This window comes from Aptenodytes patagonicus, chromosome 22 (assembly GCF_965638725.1).
Source record: "Aptenodytes patagonicus chromosome 22, bAptPat1.pri.cur, whole genome shotgun sequence".
NCBI classification, from domain to species: domain Eukaryota; kingdom Metazoa; phylum Chordata; class Aves; order Sphenisciformes; family Spheniscidae; genus Aptenodytes; species Aptenodytes patagonicus.
The window spans coordinates 4,092,207-4,117,602 of NC_134970.1; the positions used below are offsets into that span (position 1 = coordinate 4,092,207).

At 61.6% G+C, this 25,396-nt stretch overlaps 1 protein-coding gene across 1 annotated transcript in view; it reads right to left on the reverse strand.

Annotated features, from left to right (window-relative positions):
• Positions 1 to 686: 686 nt before the first annotated feature.
• The window catches only part of FOXP4 (forkhead box P4), a 63,989-nt gene continuing 39,279 nt past the window's right edge, over positions 687 to 25,396 (reverse strand). The window contains exons 4-17 of the mRNA XM_076358000.1: positions 23,210 to 23,332; positions 21,100 to 21,186; positions 14,892 to 15,039; positions 14,121 to 14,325; positions 13,744 to 13,848; positions 11,112 to 11,199; positions 8,981 to 9,064; positions 8,037 to 8,238; positions 7,857 to 7,933; positions 7,534 to 7,635; positions 2,935 to 3,056; positions 2,741 to 2,807; positions 2,449 to 2,615; positions 687 to 2,213 (exon numbers count right to left, since the gene is read on the reverse strand). Coding sequence (XP_076214115.1) covers positions 2,069 to 2,213; positions 2,449 to 2,615; positions 2,741 to 2,807; positions 2,935 to 3,056; positions 7,534 to 7,635; positions 7,857 to 7,933; positions 8,037 to 8,238; positions 8,981 to 9,064; positions 11,112 to 11,199; positions 13,744 to 13,848; positions 14,121 to 14,325; positions 14,892 to 15,039; positions 21,100 to 21,186; positions 23,210 to 23,332 — 1,722 coding nt within the window. The 3' untranslated portion in view covers positions 687 to 2,068. The remainder of the gene's footprint in view (positions 2,214 to 2,448; positions 2,616 to 2,740; positions 2,808 to 2,934; positions 3,057 to 7,533; positions 7,636 to 7,856; positions 7,934 to 8,036; positions 8,239 to 8,980; positions 9,065 to 11,111; positions 11,200 to 13,743; positions 13,849 to 14,120; positions 14,326 to 14,891; positions 15,040 to 21,099; positions 21,187 to 23,209; positions 23,333 to 25,396) is intronic.

The window sequence follows — 25,396 nt, forward strand, 5'->3', positions numbered from 1 at the left end:
ATCCCCCAGACGGTGCCGGGGTGGCACAGGGAAACAAGACCGGGGGGTTTCGCTCAGCCTCACCGATGGCTGCAGGGGGGAGCCAGGGACCCCTCCACCTCTGCAGCCACCTGGTACCGAGGATGCAACAGACAGCAAAAAGGATGATGCGAGTTACGGGCTCGCCCCAGGGACACATACCACAGGGCCAAGAGCCCCTTGGGGATGTCACAGAGGTGATGCACGGGGACAAACAAGCACACCCCGCCACGACCCACAGCTGCGTGCTGCATTTTCAACCCAAAACGCAGCTCCCGGGCTGCCGGCGGCCAGGACCCCGGTACAGGGCTGGGGGCCATGTGCTGAGGCAGTGATGCAGCCCCCACCGCCAATGTCTCAACCCGGGGTACCAGGGACAGGGAGGGACGGAGCAGCGCTCAGGGTCGCTTTGGGAGAGCCCGGAGCTGGGCTCAAAAACGAGAGCAGCTCTATGTCCATCACAGCAAGTCCCCCAAGATCCTGCTGCGTGCCAGGACAGCCAGTGCCAGCCCGGCCGTGCTGGGGGAAGGTGCTGGTCCCCGAGGAAGGTGCTGGTCCCCAAAGCCAGCACGGGGCACCGGGGAGGCCACGGCTGCCTGCCAGGAGGAGCCCGGCGCTGGGTACCCACATCACCACCACAGAAAGAAAGAGCAGGGAGAAGAGGGGTGTTTGGTTGTGTTGTTCTCGTTATTATTAATACTTTTTTTTTTTTTTTTGGCATTAATACCATCTGTTCACCTGAACTACGGACCTTCTGTCTCTAGAAATCTTTTGGTATCTTCCCATCTGGACGCACACACACACACAAAAGGATAACGAAAAGAAAAGATGAAAGCGGGAGCCCCGGTGGCAGCAGGCTCGGCTCGCCGGCCACGGCCAGGTTCGGCCGCCACAGCGTCGCACCGGGCTCGGCTTTGCTACCAGCAGGATGGCCAAGCAGCGGCTCACCGCCGGGCTCTGCCTGCGCCAGCTCCTCTGTGGGTGCCCCCCAGGAGGAGGCTCGGCGGCGGTGGATGCTGCCTCCCCGCGCCATTGCCCGTCCTCGGAGACCCTGCCCCGGCTTCGGAGGAGGAACCGGGCGCGCAGGGGGCCGGGAGCCTTTCCCTGAAGTCGAAGTCGGGCCACTGGCCATCCCCGCATGGGCTGGGAGAGGTGTCACCCGCTGCGGCCGACATCGAGAAGGAAGCAGGGAGCCGTGTCCTCGCTGCCCGGCGCTGGTGGTCGGCTGGGGATGGTCATCACTGCTGGGTGCCACCAGCCCCCCCACCAGCGGGGACCGGGGGGCTCGGGGAGGGCGGCCAACCCGGCACGGTCACTCTGCTCGCCAGGCAGTTTAGCAACCTGCTGGAGGTGACAAGGCAAAGGGGGGACAGTCCCACCGACGTGCCGGTCCTTGTCCTTCCCCAGCCATGAGACAACGGTGCAAGCCCGACATCCAGACCATGGCAGAGGACTCAGCCCCCGTTTCTGCTGTTTTTTCCCCCAAAGCTGGGTGGAGGCAGCACGTGGGCAGGGTCCACGGTCCCTCCTAGTGCAAAACCCACCGGGGGACGGAGAGATGACAGCAGGTTCCTGCCATCGCCTTCCCTCCCTGGGGCAGTCGCTGGCGGAGGCTCGAGCATCGCCGGGTGGCAGAGCACCGCAGGGGAAGAGGGGACAGAGGTGCCCTCCCTGTGCCCACCGTGCACGGGGAAGGAAGGAGGGACCATTTCGAACAGAAACAACCTACCATCCTCGTTCACCAGTCACTAACCAAAGGAGGAAGGGAGAAAAAGTCCAGCTCTTGGGTTTTTGCTTCTCATGTCGCGGGATGTCCCCCGCGGCAGGGGTCAGTCAGTCACCGGGGCTGCAGCGCGGGGCAGTGGGGAGCGTGAGGGACGCACCGTCAGCAACAGGTTGTTGCACCAAGGAAACCCTTTTGCTTTGTGGAAGTGCCTTTAAAAAACAGGTTAACGCCGAAGGTCACCTTGGGGAGGTGGGAGCCATCGCTTGGTCTCCGGCCGGGAGGGTGGGAAGGGTTTGCCCCTTGGTGGGGAGGAGGAAGGGGTCCTTAGGACAAGTCTTCCACCGGCAGCTCCTCCTCCAGGTCCCTGTCGTCGGGAATTGTCACATTCTGGTTGGTGGTGGCCATCAGCGAGACGGGTCTGCTGTCGTCCTCCGCCTCAGCGGGCTCCTCCTTCACGTGCACTGGATGGCTGTGGGGAGGGAAGCCTTCAGCCTCGGGCAGCCGATCCCGCTGGCCACAACCCCACGAAGCTCTCAGTCCAAACCCCCTCCATCCCCACGCTGCCCCTCGCCTGGGGGGACAGGTGCCACGGGAGGCAACGAGCGGCTCCCGGTGCCCGTAGTGCCACCGTCCCTTAGCTCCAAACCCTCCAGCAGCCCAGTAACACCCACCGGCACCGTCCCTCGTCCCCTTGCTGTCCTGACCTGTACTGCTGCGGGGACAGGCGTGGGCTGTTGCTGCCGTTGCTGTTGACCTGCTCCACGGTGCTGCTCACGTCGTCATGGCCCACGTGCAGCATGCCACTGGCGGAGCTGGTGTTGATCATGGTGGGGCTGTTCAGCAGCGGGAAGCTGCTCTCCGCCAGCGCAGCCTGCAACGGAAAGCGGCAGCGATTCAAGGCACGGAGGATGCGAGACCGCGATGGAAAACAAGACTGCGGAGCGGCGAAGGTTTAGTGCCCCCGTATCCCTGCCAGGGACGGGGCTGGGTCTTTACCTGGTAACTTGCATTAAGTGCTCCGTAACCGAGTCCTGAAATCATGTTTTTGACTAAAGTTGGACTCCTGCAGAAAGAGAGAAAGCAGAACGATGCACGGCTGAGCGCTCCCGGCCTGGGGACGGGGGGGTTGGCAGTGGAGGTGGGCACGAGCGCGGCTCCCGGGCTGCGTCCCGCGGGAGAGGAGGACCCACCCTGTCATCTTTGGTGGCCTTCGCTTTTGGTACTCATGCTCGTCAACAGTCCAGACGGCTCCCTTGACGTTCTCCACGCGCACAAAGCACTTGTGCAGGCTCAGGTTGTGGCGGACGGCGTTCTGTGGGCAGAGCGGGCAGGAGAGCTCAGCGGCACGGCCCTCGCCCCGCCGCCTGGACCCCTCCTCTTCCTCCCCATCCTCCTCCTCGCCCAGCCCCTCTGTGTCCCCACGGCTCCAGGCTGCCCTGGCCACGTTCGGCTTGTCTACAGCCAAACGGTCTGCAAAGCCACCCAGGGCTACAGCAAACGCTCGCTCACCCCATCAGCGCTGAGAGGGTTTAGGAGCCGAGCCCCTGCGCTGCACGCGGGCCACGACCCTGTTTTGTAAGACACGACCCCATTTCGTGGGCCTTGGCCAGATGCCGAGAAAGATGGGGACAGCGTGGGACAAGGGACAAGTCACACCAGCAAGGAGCCGGGAGCAGAGCCACCCTCTCCGCTGCAGCTTGCTCGGCGATGCTCGGCAAAGCCAGCTAATCTTTTCCTTTCTTTTTGTTTCCCCCCCACCCTCCCTTTTTGGTCCTTTCCCTCCCTTTCTTCTTTACATCGACCATCTTTACATTTCTAAATGTAAAATAAAGAGACACACACGTAGGCAGACAGCGCAGCCCCGAGAGATACCAGCTCCCTTTTCCCCTTCCAACTCCCTGCCATTTGCTACTGCCCCTATTTCATTACCAATTTTAATTTGCCTCTAATTAAATCCTGTGTATTTTTCCGACTCACTTGCTAATCCATGAGGGAGGCAGGAGGCTGGAGTGGAATCTCTCCGAGCTATAATTACAAAGGGCCTAATCACGCCGGGGCTCTGCCTTTGAATAAATTTCCTTGCATTAAGGTTCTCAGATTCTCTGCCTTGCAAATGAGAATGACCCCAATTTCAGGAAGTTGGCCTTGGAGGGTTTTTTTATATTTTTTTTTTTTTTTATTTTGAGTCCTGATTCGTGATGAGAGACTAATTCGTTACGCTAAAACATTAACAGCAATTTAAAAGGTCGAACGGGGGCTGTATAAACAAAGGAGCCGGCCAACACAACAAGGCAAAAGGAGACACAAGGACTGAACCCCCCCCCCTGCACTGGAAAGTGTTAAGAGTTCCCGGAAACTCATCAAAATCGTACTGTCCCCCCGTTTTCTTTTTAATTTAAGGACAAAACCAAACAAAGCTGGGCTCCTTCCCTCGTCCTCCATCCATCCATCCATCCATCCATCCATCCATCCATCCATCCATCCATCCTCTGGCCGCTGCCCTGTGCCCGCTGCCCGCCCCAGCGTCCCCGACCGTGCCATCATGCCCGGCGCTGCCGCGATGGCCCCGGTGAGAGCCGGGTCTCGCAGTGGCAGGCAGCGGGGCCGGGCAGGCTCCTGCTCCTCTCGCTGTTCGGCAGAGCCAGCCCGAAGGGGAAGCTTTGCAAGGGGCTCCCTGGCTCTCAGGAGCTGCTTTCTGGGGAATGAGATTCGGGCACAGTCGATGCTGTTTGATGTGATTTTTTTTGGGGGGGGGAACTGGGAACCCGTGGGTCGCACCAGGAACCCGCCGGTCGGCAGCCAGCCCCACTCCTCGGGTGGTGCTCGGTGTGGTGCAGAGCCGGGTCCCCGGGTGCCAGCCCGGCGCCATCGCCGCTCTCACCCGAAGGGGTACGCTCCGTTTGGGACATGCCCTGCCCCGGGAGCTGAGGCATCCCTCGTCCTCAGACCCCGTGCTGGCATCACCTGGAGAGGAGGGCCCAGCCGCACTCGGCACCGCGCAGACAGACATCCCGGGGAGCTGGAAATCCAAGAGGGACCTCAGACACTGCTGTGCTCCCCAGCCAGCGATGAAGCAGGATGAGTCCCCGGCCCCTGCTCTGCCCTTGCACCACCTCCGCAAATACCCCGCTCCCTGCCCAAGCCTGGGGGTCTGAAGTCCAGCCGGGGCTGGGTCGGCCACTGCCCTTGAACCCCTGTCCCCTGGCGAGCAAACACAGGACTTCCTCCCCTCGCCGGGGCCGGATCCTGCCCCGCGCTCCCCTTCCTCCTTCCTGTGCGCGCGGGGGACTCCTCGTCCAAACAAAGCCCTGATTAAAGGCAAGAAGCGTGGCAAAGCCGAAACCTTTCCTGCACGCGAAGACGCAGCCCCAACCTGGCAGCGCCCACGTCCCCCCTGTGACACCCCCCTGCTTCCAGGCACCGGCGGGTACATGTTTGCAAAGGCGAAAGTGGAGATAAAATAAATCCTGGCACCGGGCGGGATGCGATTCAGCATCACCGGAGCCTGGGATTGCCCCGTCCCCGGTGCTGGGTGTTGGGCAGGGTGCTGGCAGGGTGCCGGCCCCGGGACACGGAGGAGGTGCCAGGCAAGACCCCCGACATGGGGATGCTCCCGCCCGGTGCCAGGAGGGGGTCCCTGCCTCATCCTAACGTGGCTTTTGTGTTTCGACAGGGTATTTGTTCAGTGCCAGACTCGGCTGCTCTGTTTGCTTCTCATCTTTGCCTTTTCTAATGATGTTTGCTTTACGCCCCTGGCCCCGCTCCCTGTGCCGTGCCGGGGGTCTCCCCGTGGGCCCCCACGCCATACCATGGCTCTGCCCTGCCGTGGGGACGGGGTACCCACCTTGGCCCCTGGCACCCCTGCCCCACCCCGGGGGGCAGCTAAGGCAGGAGATGAGGGAGAAGCTGCAGCAGAAATGGTGGTTTTCTGAAGAGCGGAAATACATTATTTTTTCCTGCGCATCCCCCTCCTTCAAAAGAAGCCAGGCCTTGGACACAGAAAGTTGTGAAGGGAATCATCCCCCCCCCCGGCTCTTTTTAATTCACTGCCTTTTGGTGGTGGAACAGGAAAAAATAAAGAACAACAAAAAGGGAACCAGAAGGGCTGGGGGATGCCCCTTCTCTGAGACATCTGCCCTTGGGTAACATGGGGTGTGGGGGAGCTGCAAAGAAAAGACCCCAAACATTCCTTTTAGCTAGTGAACGGGAAGGAAAAAGGCATTTTCACCTGCCACTGTCTCATTCCACAGATGGGGAAACTGAGGCACAGAGTAGGGCAAGTGCTGCCCCGGACAGACCCTGCTCTGCCCCATGGCGAGACACCGTCCTGGGAGCCGCGACGGCCGCACCGGGCTCTCTGCCCCAACGCTCCCCATCACTTCCCACCCTCTCCCCAAACGCGGGGGTGTCCCCATGGGCCTGGCCGGGGCAGCAGCGGTGGTGGCCAGCGCTGCTCCCAGCGCTGCTCCCCGTGCCACGCGGCGCCGGCTTGCAGTGCTGCACGCGTGCCGTGAGGGGGACTCCAGACTGACGCAGGGCCACGGCCAGCACCAAAAATGGCCCAGGCACCTCTGACTGCTCCTGCCCTGCTCCTTCCCACCACCCTCCTCCCCACTCGGCACGCGGGGATGCTCGGGATGGTCCGAGCCGAAGCCAGGGGCCACCCATAGCACTCTGGTGCCAAAACGTCCGTTATTCACCCAAAGTTTGCTGCAGAGAAGCAAACCCCTGCTGCGGTCAGCTCTGACCTGCAGCAGCAACGCACGGGGGGCCCCGGGCTCCAGGGTAACCGATTCCTCCCTTAACCCTTTCAAAATGCACCATCTCGCTTGCACCTCGCTTATTCTAATTTTTTTTTTTTTAAGCGTTAGCCTCCCTCTGCCGCTTTGCTGCTTGTTGCCCTGAGCAGGGTGAAGCTGTGTCTTAGTAAATACATGCAGCAGGAAACAATAAATAAATCCTTCCCGGCCGGGGCACTAACTGCTCCTTCTCACAACCACTCCTTTCCTCTGAGATGTGTTTTCTCGCTTCTCTCAGGTTTGGTGATTTCTAAATAACCGAGGCAGGAGCAGCTCCAGCACCCAGGTGCTGCCTCAAGACACTGCCCCAAAATTCAGGCGCCATCAGCCCAGGCCAGTGACAAATGGTTCCTCGGTGCCAAAAACTTTCCCCAATACCTGCCCGTACAGCACCGTGCACCGGTTAGGGGGAGCCGATGGGCACAGTCACTCGCTCGGGGTCCCACAGCAGAGCCACGGGTGCTCCCACTCGCCGACGGTCCCCCCAGCCACCACCGCCCTCCCTCCGTCCCCAGGGACCAGCACCCGCATCCCCGGCCGCTGCCGAGACCCAGCGGCTGCCTCTCGCAGCCCGGCTGTGGCGTCTCCCGCTCGCAGCGTGCCACCTGCAGCGTGCCACCCGCCCCCGCGTTATCATTAACCTTATTTGCTGTTTCGAGTGTCTCGCTCTTCCCTGCCCTCCTCCCGGCTCTGCTCCAGCCCCAGCTCCGCAGAAAGCCCCAGGTTTCTACAGCGCGGCCCTTTGCCGTATCCTACTGCACGGACGATGCGTCCCCAGAGACCAAGGATGCATTTTGGGGGGAAAAAACGTGGGATTTATCCACAAACTCATTTCCTGCATCATCTCAGAGCTGGGCAATGAACTGGTCCTTTACCACGGGTGCCCATATAAGCTGGAGCATCTCCCGCAGCAGGCAGCCCTGGGTGGGATGGGGCGAGCCCCGGGTGGGATGGGGCGAGCCCCGCGGCGCCGAGCAAGGCTGCTCTCACCTTCCAGGTGGCCGTGTTCCTCCGGAAGTAGGCAAACATCCGTGTGAACCAGTTATAGATTTCGTTCAACGTTAGCTGCCTGTCGGGGGTCTCCAGGATGGCCTGGGAAACCAGAGAGGGGACAAGAGCATCACTCGTGACGCCCTGGCGGCGTTCGACGCCCGTCCCGTGGCGAGGCGCGAGGGGCAGAAATGGGGGTTCAGCGGGCGTGGGGGGACCCCCCAGGACTGAGAAAGTGGGGGAGGGCGCGGCTTTGGCTGAGGTGCCCCACGGGCAGGTCTCGGGGTACAGACCTGAACCCTGCGGCGTGAGGAGCCACTCACCTGCCGGATGAGCGAGGCGTACGTGAAGGGCGGCCGGACGTCTGCGTTTTTGTAAAACTCGTGATTCTGTGCAAGTTCTGGAGGGGGACACAAGAAATGGGGCGGCAGGGGATGAAGGCACCCACTTTGGGACCCAGGGACCGTGCGATGGAGGGTGCTGAGCCCCATCCTGGAGCTCACCTGAAGATATCGGGGTGCAGAACTTCTCCGAGTTTCTCCTGCGGATGGGCCCCACGTTGTGTAAAGTGGAAGAGCTGATGACGGAGGGGCCCTGCCGCAGGGGGGTGATGGGTGCCGTGGCGGAGGTGGGGGGATGAGGTAAGCCATCGGGGAACGTGTCGGAAGTGCTCTTGGAGAGGGTGGCACTGGAGACCAGGTTCAGCTGCACGGACAGGCGGGAGGGAGGGCGGGCGGTTGGGCACCGGCGCGGGGAAGGCAGGGGCTGGGAGAGCCCCCGGCAGCTCGGCGGGGGCTGAGCCGGCTCATGCCGCAAAGCAGGCAGCGAAGGGCTCGCAGGGGGGAGACTTGCTGGGCTCGGCAGGGATGGGATGCAACCATGGGATGGGATGCAACTGCAGGAGAGGATGCAACCGCAGGACGGGATGCAACCATGGGATGGGGATGCACCCACGGGATGGGGATGCACCCACGGGATGGGGATGCACCCACGGGATGGGATGCAACTGCGGGAGAGGATGCAACCACGGGACGGGATGCAACTGCAGGAGAGGATGCAACCGCAGGACGGGACGCAACCACGGGATGCGGATGCACCCACGGGATGGGGATGCAAGCATGGGATGGGATGCAACTGCGGGAGAGGATGCAACCACGGGACGGGATGCAACCACTACATGTCTGAGCTGGTGGAGCAGCGCAACACACCGACACAGGCTGCGTTTCACTCCTGCCTGATGCCTTGCACCGGCACAAGGGACCAGGCTACATGTACTGGAGCAGAGTCAGGGCATGCCCGTCCCGGGGAGCCCGTCCAGCTGGGCCACGCAGGGCCGCGGTGACCACGCGCAGGGCAGGGAGGGGATGGCAGCCAGCGGCAAGGGGAAAGGAGAGGAGAGGGAGCGGCTGCAGGGACATACAAGGGCAGGAGCGGGATGTACGCTTACAGGTTGGCTGAAAGGCTTTGGCTCTGAAGGTCTCATGTGAAGATGGGCCATCATTGCTTGGAGACGCTCGCTCTCCTTTGCCAGCTGCGGGAGGCAAGAAGCAGAAGGGAGACGGTCAGGCAGTGCCAGCAGTCACCCGTGGAGGTGCCCACGGCCTGGAAGAGCTGCCCACCAAGCCCCCAGCCCTGGCTTCGGGCAGGCAGCATCCTCCAGCGTCCCCACAGGAGCCACCTCCTGCCTGATGCTGAGCCCTCCCGAGAGCCCCAGTGGGACTGTGGCTCTGCAGGGGGCTACGGCACCCATCGCGGGGGGCATGGGGGCCGCCGCTGCTCCAGCTCCCCGTGTACAGCCAGATGAAAAACCTATGGTGAAACGGAGTCATTTCTCACACCTTCAGGCTGTCATCCACAAGCATGGCCCCGTCCCGGCCACCTACTGCAGCCCTTGCTCTCCTTCCCCGGCGCTCTGGTCCCCACAGCCCGGTGCCAGCCTTCTCCGTCCCCTTCGCCCTCGTCCAGCCTCTGCTGCCTCCCGCTCACCAGCAGCTCCCTGTCCATCTACCCATCCCTCCGTCCGTCCATCCATCCACCCGGACGCGCAACATCGCTTTAATTGCACGCTCATGCCTGTTTACTCCCCGAAGTGCGGAGGAGGGTGAAATATTCACTGTGGCACTAAGAGAGATTTTGAGCCTGGCAGAGGCGATGGGATCTGACACCTGCTCTCTTCCCGTCACCTTCTCTTTCTGCTGCGGCCCCTCAAGCTCAGGGCTTGGCCGTGTCCCCGCGTGCCGCCGGCTCCCCCCACCAGCCAAGCCCCCTCCCCGGGCAGGCGCCGGAGCCGGGAGCCGGGTGAGGAAGGAGTTAAAGGCAGGAGCCAGAGCAGAGTTTGCTGCAAGTTTGGAGCAGCTCAGATGCTTTCGTGCTGTCGTGGTGCTCATTAGAGCTGACAGGTCTCCCCTCGTGATGCAGACGCTCTCCGCCGGCACAGCAGGAGCTCCGCGCTGAAAACTTTATAATTGGTAGCTCCGGTGGCAGGTTCTCCTCTCTGCACAGAGCTTTCTGCTCACCCTTCAGCTCCCCCCCCCCCTTTTTTTTTTCCCTTCCTTTCCCTCCCCTCTTTAAGCTCCAGTAATTGCTTTCAACCTCTTGCTTTAGGGAGGGCTGGGGAGTGGGATGCGATCGCAGGGCTTCGCCCAGGCGGCTTCGCAACTTCCCCACCCAGGAAGGTTTTGCTGCCCGTCCCACCCTGTTACTGTAACTCCGGGCTGGAGGCTGCCAAGGCTGCCGTGCTTCATGGCCTGCTGCCCCCCAGGGCTGGCATCCCCCGCGATGATACCCATCACCGCGCACAGCGATGGGCACAAACCGCTTCGAGCTCCTGCCAGCCCCTGGCCGAAGAGCCGGGCACCCAGGCACTGTCATCCCATGGGGGTCTCGGTGAGCAACCCTCTGATGGAGACCCCTGCCCTGTCCCGCCTTCCCCCTCGATGGCTTTCAAGTCCCAAGATGAAAAGCCTCCGTTTCCTCCTGTTTCCCCCCCTCCCTTCTCTATTAACCAAATTACGCACGGCACGTTGGGGAGTCGGAGATGCTGGGAAAGGCACTATTTAAAGAACTGCTTTTCCAAAAATAGCACCCCGAAGTTGGGCTCCCAAGACCATGCTCAGCCACCGAAATAAGTGGCCTGATTTCCAAAAAGCCCAGCAGCCCTGTGGCTCTTGCTATGGCAGCACGGCCGGGCACGAGGGCTGGGGAGCTCACGTCCCCGCTGTGGGCACACACCCCCACCCAGGCCACCCGTGGCTTCCAGGTCTGTGGCATCTCCTTGTACCCACAGGGATGCTTTGGGTAGGAGGAATGGCTTGTCCCTTCCTCCAGCACCATCATAATCGTGCAGGGATGCTGGTATCAGAGGGGGAACCAGTTTGAGGGTCCTCCAGGCCTTGATCCCCTATTTGGGAAGGGTGCTTAAAATGAGCCCCTACGGCACCGGGCAGCTGGTTATCTCGCTGATGGGCCCCGACCTCGGTACCCCCCGTCCTGCAGAGAGCAGCCAAGACACAGCGCGCAGAGTCGGAAAGGAGACGGCTTTTTAAACGTGTGTCCTTCGAGGCTGGGGTGGTACCCACCTGTATTTCCAGCTGCTGTACCACTTGCATCTGGACTCGACACTGGGCCGTGCTTCGGTCATCAAGTGCATGTTCTGTATTGAGGTGTCTGGGGAGGAGAACACGGGGGTTTATGCCTGGATGTGTCCAAAATGCGGCCTCGCCGCCGGGGCCACACCTGGGATCAGCCCCGACCCGCAAACCACCTGTACCGCAGCAACGCCCGGGGACGTCCGTGAGGCGCTGCCCATGCCGGGGATGCTCCAGCACTGCTGCCCAAAGCGTGACGAGCAGAAGGGAAACTGAGGCACAAAGGTGGCCAAGCAAACTGGGCTGTGCCTCCTCCCCGAACCCGGCCTGGACAACCAGCCCTGCCCGTGGCAGCCCCATGGCATCCCCACGGTGTTTAGGAGCAGCCGCTGGTTGATGGAAAGTCCTTGAGAAGGCTGCTGGCAGGAGGCGCCCAGGAGGACCTGAGGAGCAGGTTTCCAGGACAAAGGCAGCATTATGGAGGTTTATTTACACCCTCTAAGGAAACCCCCGAAGGCAGAAGGTGACATTTCCAGGGTGCTCCTCATCCTACCGCTTTTGTGCCTTATGTTTATAAGCCACTTTATGTTTATAAAGCACAAGGACCTTTGGTCCTCGCCGCCCTCCCTCCTTCTCGGGGATGGGAAGGGCTCCTGGCAGAGGCAAGCAGCTGGTGATGGGGATGCCACCTGCTGCAGAGCCAGGGACATCCCGGCATCGCCTCGTGGGGATCCTCGTCCCAGCCTGTGGACGCACCCAGCCCTGAAGATGTCGCGTGGCCAGGCCATGTCCTTGCTGGGGTGGGTACAAACCCAGAGGGGTCCTCACTGGAGGAGTGGGACAGGTCGGAGCGGGGGATGCTGGGCGGCAGGGCAAACTATACCAGGGCCACCCCAGGAATACCCCGAAAGGTGGCATCCGATGCTGGGAAACATGCAGGTGTCCCAGGGCCACGGGCCAATGCTCTCCAGGACCAAGACTGAGATATTGCTGCTGGGACATCCCAGGAGAAGGTGCCTCAGGAGTATCTACCCTCGGTCCGGATGCGGAAGATGGCGGGAGTCTCACCCAGCTGTTTGCGAGAGACTTCCAGCCCCAACTTGCAAAAACAAGTTAGGTAACTGGGACCAGCCGCCAAGCCCGTACATGAGCAAACCCCGCCGGTGTCTCAGCCCCGCTCCGCAGGGCTGCAGCTGGACCGAGCCGCCCGCTCCTCTCCCCGCACGGCAGACAGAGGGCATGGCTGTTTCTCCAGGGAAAAAGCTATCGAGAGCCTAGGTATGCTGAGCGGGAATGGAGACGTCTCTCACTGACGCTCACAGGCTTTCATAAACCACTGCTCAAAGGATGCGCTGCCCCTTTCCACCCCAATGCTAAGGCTTTCTGAGCTGCTCCATGGAGGTGATGCTCAGGGGAGGCTCGAAGCCGATGCCCGGACTCAAAGCAAGGTCCACACTGCAGCTGGGCTCAGCCTTTGGGAGCTGGCAGTTTTCTGTCTGTCTGTCCCACACCCCGATAGGTGCTCGCGTTGGCAGAGAGGGAACAGAAACACTTCACTAGGGCTGTTGGGGAGGCTGCCCCTCAGGAAGCTTGCTCCTGCAAGCACGAGGTGTGCTTAGCGGGGCAGGCAGGTGGGATGGCAGGGCACAGGGACCCTCCAGCCCCGGCCCTCCCGGCACCACGACCCAGCCCTGGCCATCCCCTGCCAACCCCAGCTCCAGCTTCCAAACCAGAGCTTGCTCATCTGCCCCGTGCCATGTAAACATGCCCGGAGAGGTGGGAGGAGATGCCTTATCTAGGTTCACCCCATGAGTCAGAGGCAGAGGAAGGAGGATACAGGAGCCTGACTCATTCATTCACTTGATCGCCAACAGGCAATGCTCCCCCAGCCTCCCCAAGCTGCCTTCACACCTCCTCATCCTCCTGTGCAAGGCCTCTGCCCGGCTCCTTCCCTGGGAACGAGGAGGCCGGTGCGGTCCGAGGGATGCTCCCACCGGAGCCGGCCCCAAGTGCATGGCAGCGGATGGGATCAGTTTGTAAAAACCCCAAATCTTGCCGATGGAGAGCGAAGCACGCGCTGGTGCGTCTCGGCCGCTGTGCCAAGCAGACAGCCGGAGAGGCAGGGGGGAAGGAGCAAGCAAGCCCGTCAGTTCCTTCTGATGTCTTTGCTAAAAATCCCAGCTACAAAGAGATCTAATTGCAAATGAACTAATTAAGTAAACCTCTGACGAAGCGTGAAAACAATTTGTTTGACCCTGACGCTAGCAGAGGGCTCTTCGACAGCGGAGTTAATCAGTCAGCGCTGGAGCCCACAAGCGGTGTCAGCGGGCTGCCGTGCTGCCATCTGCTTCTTCCCCTCCTCTCACCCCCCAGGAGGGGAGCTGCAAGCTCCCCTCGCCTGCTGCCTGCTCCTGCCCGCTGCATTGGGTCTCTTCTCCTCTAGCAGCAATCTCTGGTGTTTTCTCCTTTCGCATGGGGCCCCCCAGCTCTGGGCAGACAGCCTTTGGGGTGTCCGGACCCATTTCCAGGGTCTCCCCCTCCACCAGCTCCATGCTGTCCTGGCCCGAGAGCGCGGGCTCTCCCTTCCTCCAGGAAAACCTCCCCCCAAAAGTGGAGCACTTACTTGACAAACTGTCCCAAGTCCTCACAGAGGGTTTCGCAGCCAGGCCACTTGCACTCTCCGTGGCCGTAGAGCGGGTGGGAGCTGGGGGTCTCTTCGTGGGAAGAGCTGCAGAAGACGGAAAGGGACTGTCAGATGGGGCAGCCGTGATGCTCCAGCGTTCCCATGCACGGGGCCAGCCCTCGGGGACCCACGGGAGACCCTGCAGTGATGGCTCCCTGCCCTCCATGGGCACACGGGCGCAGCGAAACAGCGACAGGACTTGTTTATGGGGTGGGCAGAAACCCCAGCTGTTGCCAGCCCCACGGGCGACAGATCCCGGCCCCTACCACCTCTCCGGGGGTAAAAACACAAAGTGCTAGGGCCCGACCCGGCTCTACCTGTCCCTTCTCGGCGTGTGCATGGTGCTCTGTCCATTGGGCAGAGGGTGATGGGAAATGGGAGGCGAGACCTTAGCGGCGGAAAACGAGGTAGAGTTGGAGGTGTTGGTGGTGAGGTCGAGACCTTCTTGCTTAATGCTGTCCTCGACGGGCTGGGCGGCCGTGACCTCCTTCCAGAGCTGCTGGAGGTCTGAGGGGCACACAGCTACGGCACGGGGAGAAAGCCACCACCGTCAGCGGGGAGAAGGAGCAGCACCCACTGGCACCCATGCACCAGGCTGGCTTGGGACCCCATGGGCTCCCTCCCTGCCCGGCTGGTGCAGCTCGGCTCCCCGAAGCTCAGGCAGCCCAGCGCGGACCGTGCACCGGGAAATCATCACCCGAAGCTGGGCACAGCCCTCTGTGCCAGCAGCCGGGGAGGAGAGGCTGCACGGCCCCATTGGGAACCCCAAAACAAGCTGCCCACAAAACAAGCTGCCCACAGCACCTGGGGAGCCCCACAGAGCTGCCCCCGGAGGGGAGGAGACCCCGGCTCCCCATACCCTGGCACCCCTCTGCAAGAGGAAGTCGGGGGCCCAATCCTGCACACAACCCAGCTCAAACTCTCCCAAACTGCTCCGGCTGTTAATGCAATCAGGCCCCAAACTTTAGATGGGTGCATTAGGAAAAGCAACGCCGCCAGCTCGCTTCCCAGCCCCATTCCCAGCCCTCCCTTGCTGCAGGGAGAAGCTGCAGCCGCGGGGGCCTCCCAACCCGGGCAGGGGTCCTTACCTTGGGGCAGGGTCTGCAGGGGCACGGTGCCCTGCCCCGGTGGGAGGCTCACCAGCCCCTGGCGCTGCAGGTTTAACAGGTGCTGCTGCTGGAGCTGCTGCATCTGCAGGAGCTGCTGCTGGAAGGCCAGCTGCTTGTTCCCTAACGGCTGCCAGGAGACAAAAGGGAGAAATCAAAGCGTGTTATTTCCAGCCTTGCAGCAGAAACCTCGCGGGGGAGGCAGGGGCCCGGCGGCGGCAGCAGCGAGGGATGCCCGCAGTGGCGGTACCGTGGCCGTGCGTGCCTCCGTCCTGCTGCTGGGCCGCTGTGCCCGCTCAGCTTGCGGCTGAGCCGGACGGAGCCTTTGATCTATCGGAAGAGGAGGGGAAGAAAAGGAAAGGGGAAGGGAAAAATAAAGCACTGAAAAGAGAGGGAGCAAGCAGAGCTGGGGGCTTGCATGGAGCAGAGACCCAGCTCTGCCTGCGAGATGGGTGAAGCCGCAAACCCGAGCTGTGGGGGCCCAGGCAGGGAGGCTCAGTCGCAGGGCAAGCTCCTGCGGGCACCGAGCATCACCGAAGAAAAGGGGGCTCCCAGCACCCAAAAGGCATCCTAAGACTGCCCAGATGCACAACACCCTCCTTTAAGCAGGGAAACAGTCGCTATTTGCCAAAAAAGGCCATTATGAGCCTCTTCTTGGTGGGGGGGGGCAGACAACAACTGTCCGCAGGGGAGCAGGAGCCCAGCGCTCCTGGCCCCTGGGCACCAGCACCGATGCCCTCACCCCGGCCACGAGCATCCCCCAGGTAGGCGACTCTCCCACCCGTCCCCAGGAGCTGGCCATGCTCTGACCAGCGTAGCCAGCCCTAAACTAGTTAGGCAGGACGGGTCCCCGGGGAGGCACCAAGAAATCCATGAGAATTGACTGAAGGGGAGAGAATTCAATTAGGGATGGGGACAGGCAGCTGCTAATCTGAGCCGGCCACGAGAGGGGAGCTGCCCTGGGCCTGCCCGGCCTCATTAGTGGGGCAGACGTCTCCGTAACCCCTTGAACCCCTCTGTTTGCGCAGACATTGTTTGCAGGTTGCAAGGAGCCGGGCTGGCAGGCAGCGCGAGCCGACTGTGCCGCGCCGACCAGCCCCAGCAGCAGCCCAGCCCCTCCACGGCAGCTCCATTATCCTGAGCGAGAAAAGTGCCGGGGCCCCTCTCGGCACAGCAAGCCCCCGCCTCGGTGGAGCACACCGGCCAAGCCCATGCAAAGGCGCTTCTCCCTGATCTCGCTGCACTCGTGAGTGGGGGCACTTTGCAGCCCCATTGCTTGGCCCCAAAAGAAGTATTTTCGTGTCCACGTTCTTACTGCTGAGTGCAAGAGCTTTGCAATAGGAAATGTCCTTTTTTCATCTTCTGGCTGGGTCTGAGCATCACGGGGATTTAGGCCCCCGATGCACTGGGGATCCCAGGGACCCGGCACAGCCCCACCTTGCTCTCTCAATGATCCCCGAGGCTGCATCTCGCCCTCTGCTCAACAGGGAACAGCAGACAGATTCTCTGTGGCAAACCCAGTTCACGGCTTAGTTTGGAATCAGCACGTGCTGCTGTACCCGAAGCAGCACCCCGGGCCCTGCGGGATACAGGCGGCCCCCCGCAGATGCTGCTGATGCTCGGCTGTGGCTTTGTGAAATGGAGGGCGAGGACGGGCTCCAGGCACCGCCTTGCAAAATCCCTGCAGTCTGCAACGTAAGGCACGACTGCGAGTGCTGTCTAGGGCACAGAGAGAGTTTAAATCTGTTTCTCAGCCTCAGAGGGATGTGCGGACTCCTCCCTGTCCTGTCCACCTCTTGGCCACGGCAGAATTGTCCCCCGAGTCAGGTCCGGATCCTCTCTGGCTTTGCCTCAGTCCTGCACCTCTGATGCTTGAAGATAAAAGCACAAATCAAAGCGATTTCTGCTCAGTGAAGAGAAATCCCTGCGCTCGCCCTCGCTCCTGAGCAAGGTGCTGAGCCAAGGAGGGCTTCAGGCCATGGGACCGGAGGAGACCACGATGGAGGAAAAAAGGCAGTACCAGGCTGTGCGCCCGAGGGCCTTAACGGAGGCAGCGCTGTCCCCCAGGCTGTCCCCGTCCCCTGCGAGGGGAAGCTCTGCCACCACGTGGGACGGACACGCATGTCCTCGCCTTGGTTAGAAACGGCAGCTGGGACTGGACTGGATGGGACGGGATGGGATGGGCTTCTCCTCCTCTTCCCGGCTCCGCCGCCACCCTCCCTGGGGGGCCCTGGAGCAAGCCTGGGCTCCGTGCGAACACAGCCTCATTCACGGCACTTCCAGGCTGCGGAGCAGGAGGAAACTGGGAGCGGATGAAGTCATGAGGATCCCCGGGGCACGTCGCCTGCGCCTCGCAGCCTGGCTGGGGTTTCCTGACCTGGCCTCCTCGGAGCTGCGGCCGGCAGAGTCAGACCCCCCCGCAAGCCCCCAGGGGACCGGGCAGCCCCGACCCATGCGTGGTTCTGGCAGGGACGATGCTGTCCATGTTGAACCTGCACCTTCATGTGCTTCAAATCCACGTGCGCATCCTTCCAGCTTCACCAGACCATGAACACAGGGACCAGCCCCGGGAATACAAGTCCTGGTTCCCAGTGGATGCACAAATGCCCGGGCTAAGCCAAAACCAGGACCACTTCTCGCTAGGGAAGCCAATTTGCCAGTCTCTAGAGAGCAACCGCTGCACGGCAGAGCCAACAAACTGCACGGGCTCAAAACCACTGACTGCGATGGGCGAAGAGGTGCACCCACATGTGGACCTACCCAATGGCACCCACCAGCCCGGGGGCTCTGAGTCAAGAGTTTGCCCTGGAGAAGGCAGGGCAGCGAGAGGCTGAATTTCAGCCCCAGCCTTATCGAAAACCTCTCTCCCTGGTCATCGCCCCGTGAGCTTCGCTCAGCTCCTCTCCCCTCGGCGAGCCCCAGCCTGCCAAATGCCGGCTGAGTCCCTCCCAGAGGGGATACCCCCGCACCCGCTGGAGGAGCTGGGTCTGTCAGGGCCAGATCCTGCATCTGGCCCCCATGCCCCCCCATCCCGGTCCTGTCTCCCGTTCCAGCGTGGGGGCTCGGGGTCCGGAGCTTCGCCTGCGCTTGGCGTACATTAGACGCAGATGACTGGGTGCAGCTACCAGGGTAAGAGCCGCCGTCACTTTGATTTATGAGCACATCAGGAGGAGTTTTGGCATGACACGCGGGACTGACAGGAGCAGTTCATTAAGCTGACACCGAGGTTAGGCAGCAGGCAGCCCCCCCCGCGCCACCCCCCTCCCCTACCCTGCCCTGCCAGACTCGGGAGAGGGACAGCCCCCGCCATCGGCTTTGGGTGCACACGGAGCCCCTCTGGCCTCACCCCTGGGGGATATTGGGGTCTCCGCACCCGGGCGCCACTTGCAGCAGCTGGGCTTGGAGAGGCAAAGCGGCCGGGGAAAGAGCTGGACGGCAGACACCGGCTTCGCTGCCGCTTGCCACGAGGGCGAGGGGCTGCCCAGAGCCGGCCCAGCCCTGCGCCGCAGCTCTTCGCTCCCTCCACAGCTCCTCGCTCCTGCCCCGCGCCCAGGATGCTGCTGGGGGTTCGCCCTTACACCCTAATGCAGGAAAAGGCTCCAGGATGGGCTGGGATGTGCCGCAGCTCAGCCCCATCCCAGCGGGATGCATGGATGATCAGCCGCCTGGCTCGGCCCCTTCCTCGCGCCACCCGCCGTGGCGCAGCTCCTCGCGCCACCCGCCGTGGCGCAGCTCCTCGTGCCACCCGCCGTGGCGCAGCTCCTCGCAGACCGTGGACACAAAGCACCCCCCGCATCCTCTGGGACAGGATGCTGCCGACAGGCGCTTCCGACACGTTTCCATCCTCCGCGCTCCCGCTTTTCCTGCCCTCCACTTCCCCGCGCCCGCCGGGGGACCTCCAGCCGCGCCGCTCCTCCTGGGGAGATCTGAGCCGCTCCTCCATGAGAGGCTGCTACCTGCTCCCGGCGCGGTGGCAGCACAAAGCTGTTCCCACCTGCTGATCCCCCTCTGCGCTCGCAGACGAGCCGCTGACTTACAATTACACCAAGGCGAGTCCTTGAAATCAAGCAGAGGGAAAGCAGAAGGCGCTCGGTTTACAAACCTTGCAGCGGGGCCGTAATTAAATACCGCCATGGATTTCCATGAAGGAGCCGACGCCGGCCAAGAGCGGCTCTGCGGCGGCATCCCAGACACGCCAGCTATTCCCCGCGCCGTCGGGGGAAGCAATGGCATCGCCGTTCCCAGCAGGCACACACTGCTGCCGAACGCAGGCTTTATTAATAGCAGCTGCCCAAATTCATGGGGTGAAGCTGATCCCACAAAGCCCGGCCAACGGTTTTGGGGAGGGGAAACACTATGACATCCACTCGGGGGGACCCCCTCGCTGTTTTTCCCGGCCACGGGGTGGTGATGCTGCTGGGAGCTGGACACACACCCCTTTAGCAGCATCTAATGCCCCTTCCCCCCCGCTGGCCACTCAGACTTTCTTAGCGGATAAATTTCTTGTCTCCTCTGTACCATTTAATTAAAAGTTAACGTGCGCTTTTTAAACCAGGAGCCCACTAAGGAAGCCCTTTGTTAGAGCTTAATTATATCCCCGTTCATTGCTGCAATATAACATCGCCACGGCCAAGAGGAAGGTCCTTGAGGAAGCTCAGATTTATGCTTCCCCCGTTCCTGGAGCACGAGCAGCTACTCCAGCTCCTGGAGATGGCTCCGATAAAGCCTGACCCCGCGCACGCTGCGTAAATACGCCAACATCCCGCAATGAAAGCCCGGGTCAAAGTCTATTGAAGGCTCGAGTGGGTGCTGGCCCGACCCCGAGCCGCTCGAGCTGCCCTATTCCCCCAGTGCTGGCGTGTGTTTTGCCATCGAGCCCCTGCTGCAGCCGCCCCAATGCGCAGTCTGGCCTTAAATGCTTTCTTCCTCAAAAGAAAGCTGAATTTTTAAGTGCTGAGAATCGATGAGTGTAAATCAGGGTGCTGGATTTCAGGAGGGGTGATTGCAATGAACAGCCCCAGCACCCCATTCCCCTGCTTGCTACTGATGCTCGGCCAGGGACAGGGACCGAGCGGCTCAGCTCCACCTCTCTCTGCACCGGGAGCCTAAGGAAGGATGCCCGATAGAGAGGGCAGTGATGCCAGACATACAGCAGCATGCGCAATGCAAAATACCCCCAATGCGGGACCACGTGCACCAGTCTGGGAAGAGAGAGAGGGGGGCAAAAATATATAAGGAAAAGGAAGGGAGCGGTGCTGTCTGCCTGCTGCTGGTCGGGGTCGACCCCCAGCCTCCGTGCGACCGGCACATCCCCAAAACCGAGCATTGCTGATACAGCCGCAACACCTTGGAGTGCGTTACTATGGGAAAGGACAGTAAAATCTGTTGGGTAAAGGGAGTTATACAAGATTGATGCCATCACACCCGCATAAACACTTCTCCACCATGCAACCACCTCCCCAGCAAAGGGCTCACCACTGCCGACCTGGTCACGGGGGGCTGACAGCATCCCCTGCCTGAGCGTCTCCCATTGAAAATCCCTTTGCTGGCATCGCCGCTATTTCACGCGGAGCTTGGGTTTTGCAGAACCGCCTTTCCTGGCAGGAAAAGCCCTGGTTTGGGTTCCCACCTGACCAGCCCTGCCTGCCTACTTGCCAGGGTGCTGCTGTGCCAGCTCAATCAGGACCAGGCTGCCCGACCCGAGCCATGCCGAAAGCCTGCCCAGGGCAGGGCCAGCGCGTTGGGCAAAGGCTGAGCCGAGCCTCCTCTGCCCCCCCGCTGCAAGGAAGATTTGGGGAGCCCTCACTCTGTCCCCGGGGGCAGCGACCTGCCTCTCCCGCCGGGGAGGGTCCCACAGCTCTGCCGGAGCTGCCTGTCCACACCCGCTGACTTCACCGCTCCCCACACGCGCCCCATAGTTTCTAGATGTGCTGACAAGGACGCGGCGCTGAGAACGACACAGCTCGGTGCACATGCCAGACCGCAGATAGGGAGGAGGAGGAGGAACTCCCAGCACCCGGACCAGCCGTGCCAGTACCCCCCAGGAGCAGGATGCCCCCATGTCCCATCCCCACTGGCTCCCAGCCGGCTGCCCTGGATGCTGCGATTCAACGCACACCTTGTTTTGTGCTGGTCCCCCTTTTATTTGCTGCCAGATCTGATGGCCCAGAACCCATCTGCGTGAGCTCACCTCTTTGGGTTGCTGCTTTCCGGCTTGCTGCTGTGTCAATAGCTGCAGGTGAAGCTGCTCCTGTTGCTTCTTGTAGTATTCCTGCAACTGGGAGGGAGAGAGGCAGGGACGGGAGGGGAGAGAGTAGCCCGGATTAGCAGCAGAAACACCCTGCTCCCATCTCCCTGCCCGGCACTACCCTGTGCCCAGCACCGGGCTTTGCCACAGCCATGCCAGCTCCTGGCACCACGCCGTCAGGGCAGGCTCTTGGCTGCAGGTTAAGAGGAAAAGCACCCGCTGAAGGAGTCACAGCTGCAGAAGAAACCTTGGGCACACGCTCCTAAGGGCTCTGGATCCCCACAGCAAGTAAAAATCCCCAGACACCACCAATGCCAAACCTGCTGGTTTTTTTAATGCCGACCGGTTGCCCTGGCTTTCTGCCACCGACGGTCCAGGAGCCTCCGCCCTGCTGGGCCCCGGAAGGAGGGTCGCAACCCCCCGGCTCAGTAATTCCTGTGCATCCCGGGGATTTTGCAGCTCTCTTGGGGGGGGGGTTTTCAAGGGGGAGGATATGAAACACCAGGAGGTGGGTGACCCCCTTGAGAGAAGGGGGCCCAGGCGCTCTGGCACATAACCCAGTGTTTCAGCAGCGGAGAAACCCCATTTTCGGCATGGTGGGACCCCAAAACACCCTTGGTAAGCGTGAGAGCTGGGGGGCTCCTGGCTGGGAAGGGGCTGGGAGCAGCCGTGGCCTGTGGTCTGGCCGGTGCAACCCCACGAGCGCCAGGGGCTCAGACTTGCAACCCCCCTTCACGGGCACCACGGGACAGCGCAGGCAACCTGGCTCCTCGCAGCACCCCAGTCAAAACAGAGGGTTTTGCTGGGCCAGTAGAACACAGAAAAACACCCTAGCCCCGCAATGAGCCACCGAAGAGGGTCCCAGTCTGCAAGAGGCAGCACAGGGACCTGCTGGCGTTGACGCCAGCTCTTGCCCTGGCCCCGAAATAAACTGTTGGTGATGGATTTGCTGCGCACAGGAGGGGCTGGAGGCACGGGGAGGTCAGCGAGACCCTGCAGCCCCCTCCCACCCGACCCGTACCCCGACGCAGGGGCGACAGCGATGGCTCAGGAATGCCCCTTTGGATGCCGGGAAGCCTTTATCAGCTCGGGGCTGACAGCGCTGACAGCAGCAACTTTGCTTTTTCTGTCGGCGAACAGGTTTGGAAAGCCTGGGTGTTTACCCGAAAGCCAATCAAAGCCAGGTCTCTGCAACATGGTCGAGCGCGGCTGCGGGAACATTGGGTCAGGGGTGAGAGGTGTGATGTTTGGTTTTCTTCTGGTGGAGAATGCGAGCTATTCCGGCCTGGGTTGTTTAATTTGCAGTCAAACGTGTTTCTTTATCCGGCTCCAAAGAGGCTCAGAGAAGGACCCACCCAGGGTAGTGTTTACCCTTTGTTCTTTCCCTGGGGCCAACCTTGAATCCTTATCAGCCTGTTTGGAGTAAACAGGTACTGGAGGCAGGAGGAAGGGTGTGGAGGATGCTTGTGGGATTTCTCCTTCTCTCCCTCCCGCAGGCGGGAGGTGTTTACCCAAGCAGACCTGTTTTGTTTCGGAGTTGAGGTTCGTTTTTTTTCTTCTCCTCCTTTTTCTTTCCTCCCCGTTCGTTTTACATTTGACGGAGCGCTCCGGAAAAGCCGAGCGGGGCCGTGAGAAACAAACCCACGCGCTCAGGTCTGGAGCCAGACCCAGGCACCTGCCCCAAAGCCCAAGCAGCGGCCGCGGGGGCTCTGCTTGCGGTCCGTCGAGCCAAGAGCATCCACCCTGACCCCAGCTCTCCCCAGGAGCTGGGCAGCCCCAAACCAGCCCTCGTGCAGGAGCTTTCTGGGCTTTGAGACCCTGACTCAGGGCAGCAGCATCCAGCTTTGACAGCACTGTTAGCACCTGCAGCTCTTTTTATCCCTGGGTACTGGACATGCTGGGAATCCCCAAGGAAATATGGGGGGAACGCAGAAGCCCAAGGAGGAAAGAACCCATCTGCCTGCCCCCAACAAGCGCCAGCATTTGCGAGCACCGGTGAGAAATCGCTTGGCCGGATCCGGCCGACGCACAGCCAGCCCAGGACCAGTGTTACCTGTTGCAGCATTATCGCCTGCTGCTGCTGCAGGAGGGCCTGGAGCTGGGGCGGTGAGAGGATCTGCTGCATTTGCTGCGGCGTGATCATCTGCGGGGACATCATGGCCACGGACACGGGGACCTGCAGAGAGGAAGGACACGTCACCACTTCCAATTCCAACCCTAGAAAACCCTCCCCAAATGCCAACAGCCTGCGAGTGCCTCCCACCCCCCAGGCTCTCCCAGGGCATCCTCTATGCCCCCCCCATCCCTGTGTCACCTTCGGGTGAAGCCCTTGGCCACCAGTCTGTCCTGGCATGCCGAGGCCACCGCTGGGGACATGGCGATGGCAGGGAGATGCCCCGCAGTGCAGCTGGCACTGGGGCAAAGCTTCCTAAACCATGAGCTCCCCCCACCCTGAGGGCAGGATGCTCTCTGCCCGCAGGGTCTTCTTTAAACGCAATTTAGGTGGGGGAATTAGGCATCAAGAGGAGCCAGAGGCACATGGGCAGCCAGCTCCAAACCACAGCTCCCTCCCCTCCTGCGAGCACGGGAAAGGTGCTGGGCACCGTTCCTTCCCTTGGGGTCCCTGAGGATGCAGGGAGGAGGAAAACACCAAGGGAAGCGGGGAAGATACCGATCACCCAAATAACTTCACAAAGCAGAGCACTGAGGAAAAGGTTACCAGGTTTTCCATAGGCACATCAAAGCTTTACCTCCAGTTGACACCAGTAACTCATGTAATTACCATGCCAAGTGGAGGGAGGGCTAAGAAAACCTGCCAACCCCTGCCTTTGGTTATCATAACACGGGTCCACACCCCTGCGGCAAAGCGCCGGAAAAGGTGTCGGTGATGGATCCCAGCCCCGCCAGCCCTGCTCAGGTGGAGCAACACCACCTTCCCAACCACGGCCATCAAGAGCTGCCTTGTCCCAGCCCTCCGCTGATCCCACCAGCCCAAAGCCCTTCCCAAGGCTCTGGGCAGGGTTACGGCTCTGCTGTAATTTAATAACCCTTCCCGGATGCTCCCTTTTCCTAGGACAGCAGATGACCGCTGCCGGTCGGGAGCAGAAGAGCTGGTGAGCCACCAGCAGCCTCCTGCCTGCCCCTGCCCAGCAGCCTCGGGCTCTTTGAGGGGGCCCCAGGAGAAGGCAACTCCTCGGCGCGTGGCACGTGGCAGACCCCAAGCCAGGCTCCCTGTGCAAGCCAAGGACCCAAGTTTGATCCAAAGTAGATGACTTCTCATCCCCTCCCTCACGGGTCTTGGGACCTTAGAAACCGAGGGACAGCGAAACAAAGCAACAGGCTTCAGATCACCCAGCAAAGTCCAAATGAGAGTCCGGTATGCGCCAGCCCCTCCTGCCCAGGACCCCGAGCGATGCCCAGGCTCCTGGTCTGGACCTGCTGCCCACCCTGGGGGCTGCCCCCCGGCTCCAGCCACCCCAACAGGGCAGGGAGCGGGGATGGAACCCCAGGGGCGGCCCCATGCAGTCCCTCCTGTCCGGGGCGGGCGTCTGGCCGGCCTGGAGCACGCTGACCTTCAAGGGAGATTGCAAAGGCTTATCTGTTTACTCAGGCACTTTGCTGGAGGGAGGCGTCGCAAGCGGGCCGAGTTTCATTTGTCGCCGGTGATTCCCCCCCCCCAGCTGCCTTCGTGTCAGAGTTATTGATTAATTGCTGCGTGTTCACACCCAAGGGCTGCTGCTGGGGCGCCTTCGACTGCACCGGCTTGGCTGCTGGTGGAGGGCTCAGGAGGATGCAGGAGCATCCCCAGCAAAGAGCTGCAAAGCCCTGCGAGGGCTCCGGCACCTGCCGACGCCTGACGGAGAGCCAGGAGAACCCCGAGCACCCCCCGCGGCACCAGCACCGGTGAAGAGCTGCCGTTTCGACGGTCAGGTGCTCGCAGACAGCTGTGCAAAGCCCTCGGTGAACATCTGGGAAGGAGGGAAGCTCGCGAGGACGGCAAGACGAGAGCGAGCGGGGTGCGCGCCCGCTCGCTGGGAGCTAAGCATCCTGCTAATTTCCCTTTGCCAATTCATCAGCTGGCAACGTGCTCGGAATGAGAGCCCCTAATTAATTGCTCATCCGCAACCCCCATCCGGGCGGCCTCCCTGCCCCCACTGCTGCCGTGCGGCCCCTCGTACACGTTTGCTGGCATTTTCAAATCGGAGGCATCCTAATTACCGGAGAGTTATAACACCTTCCA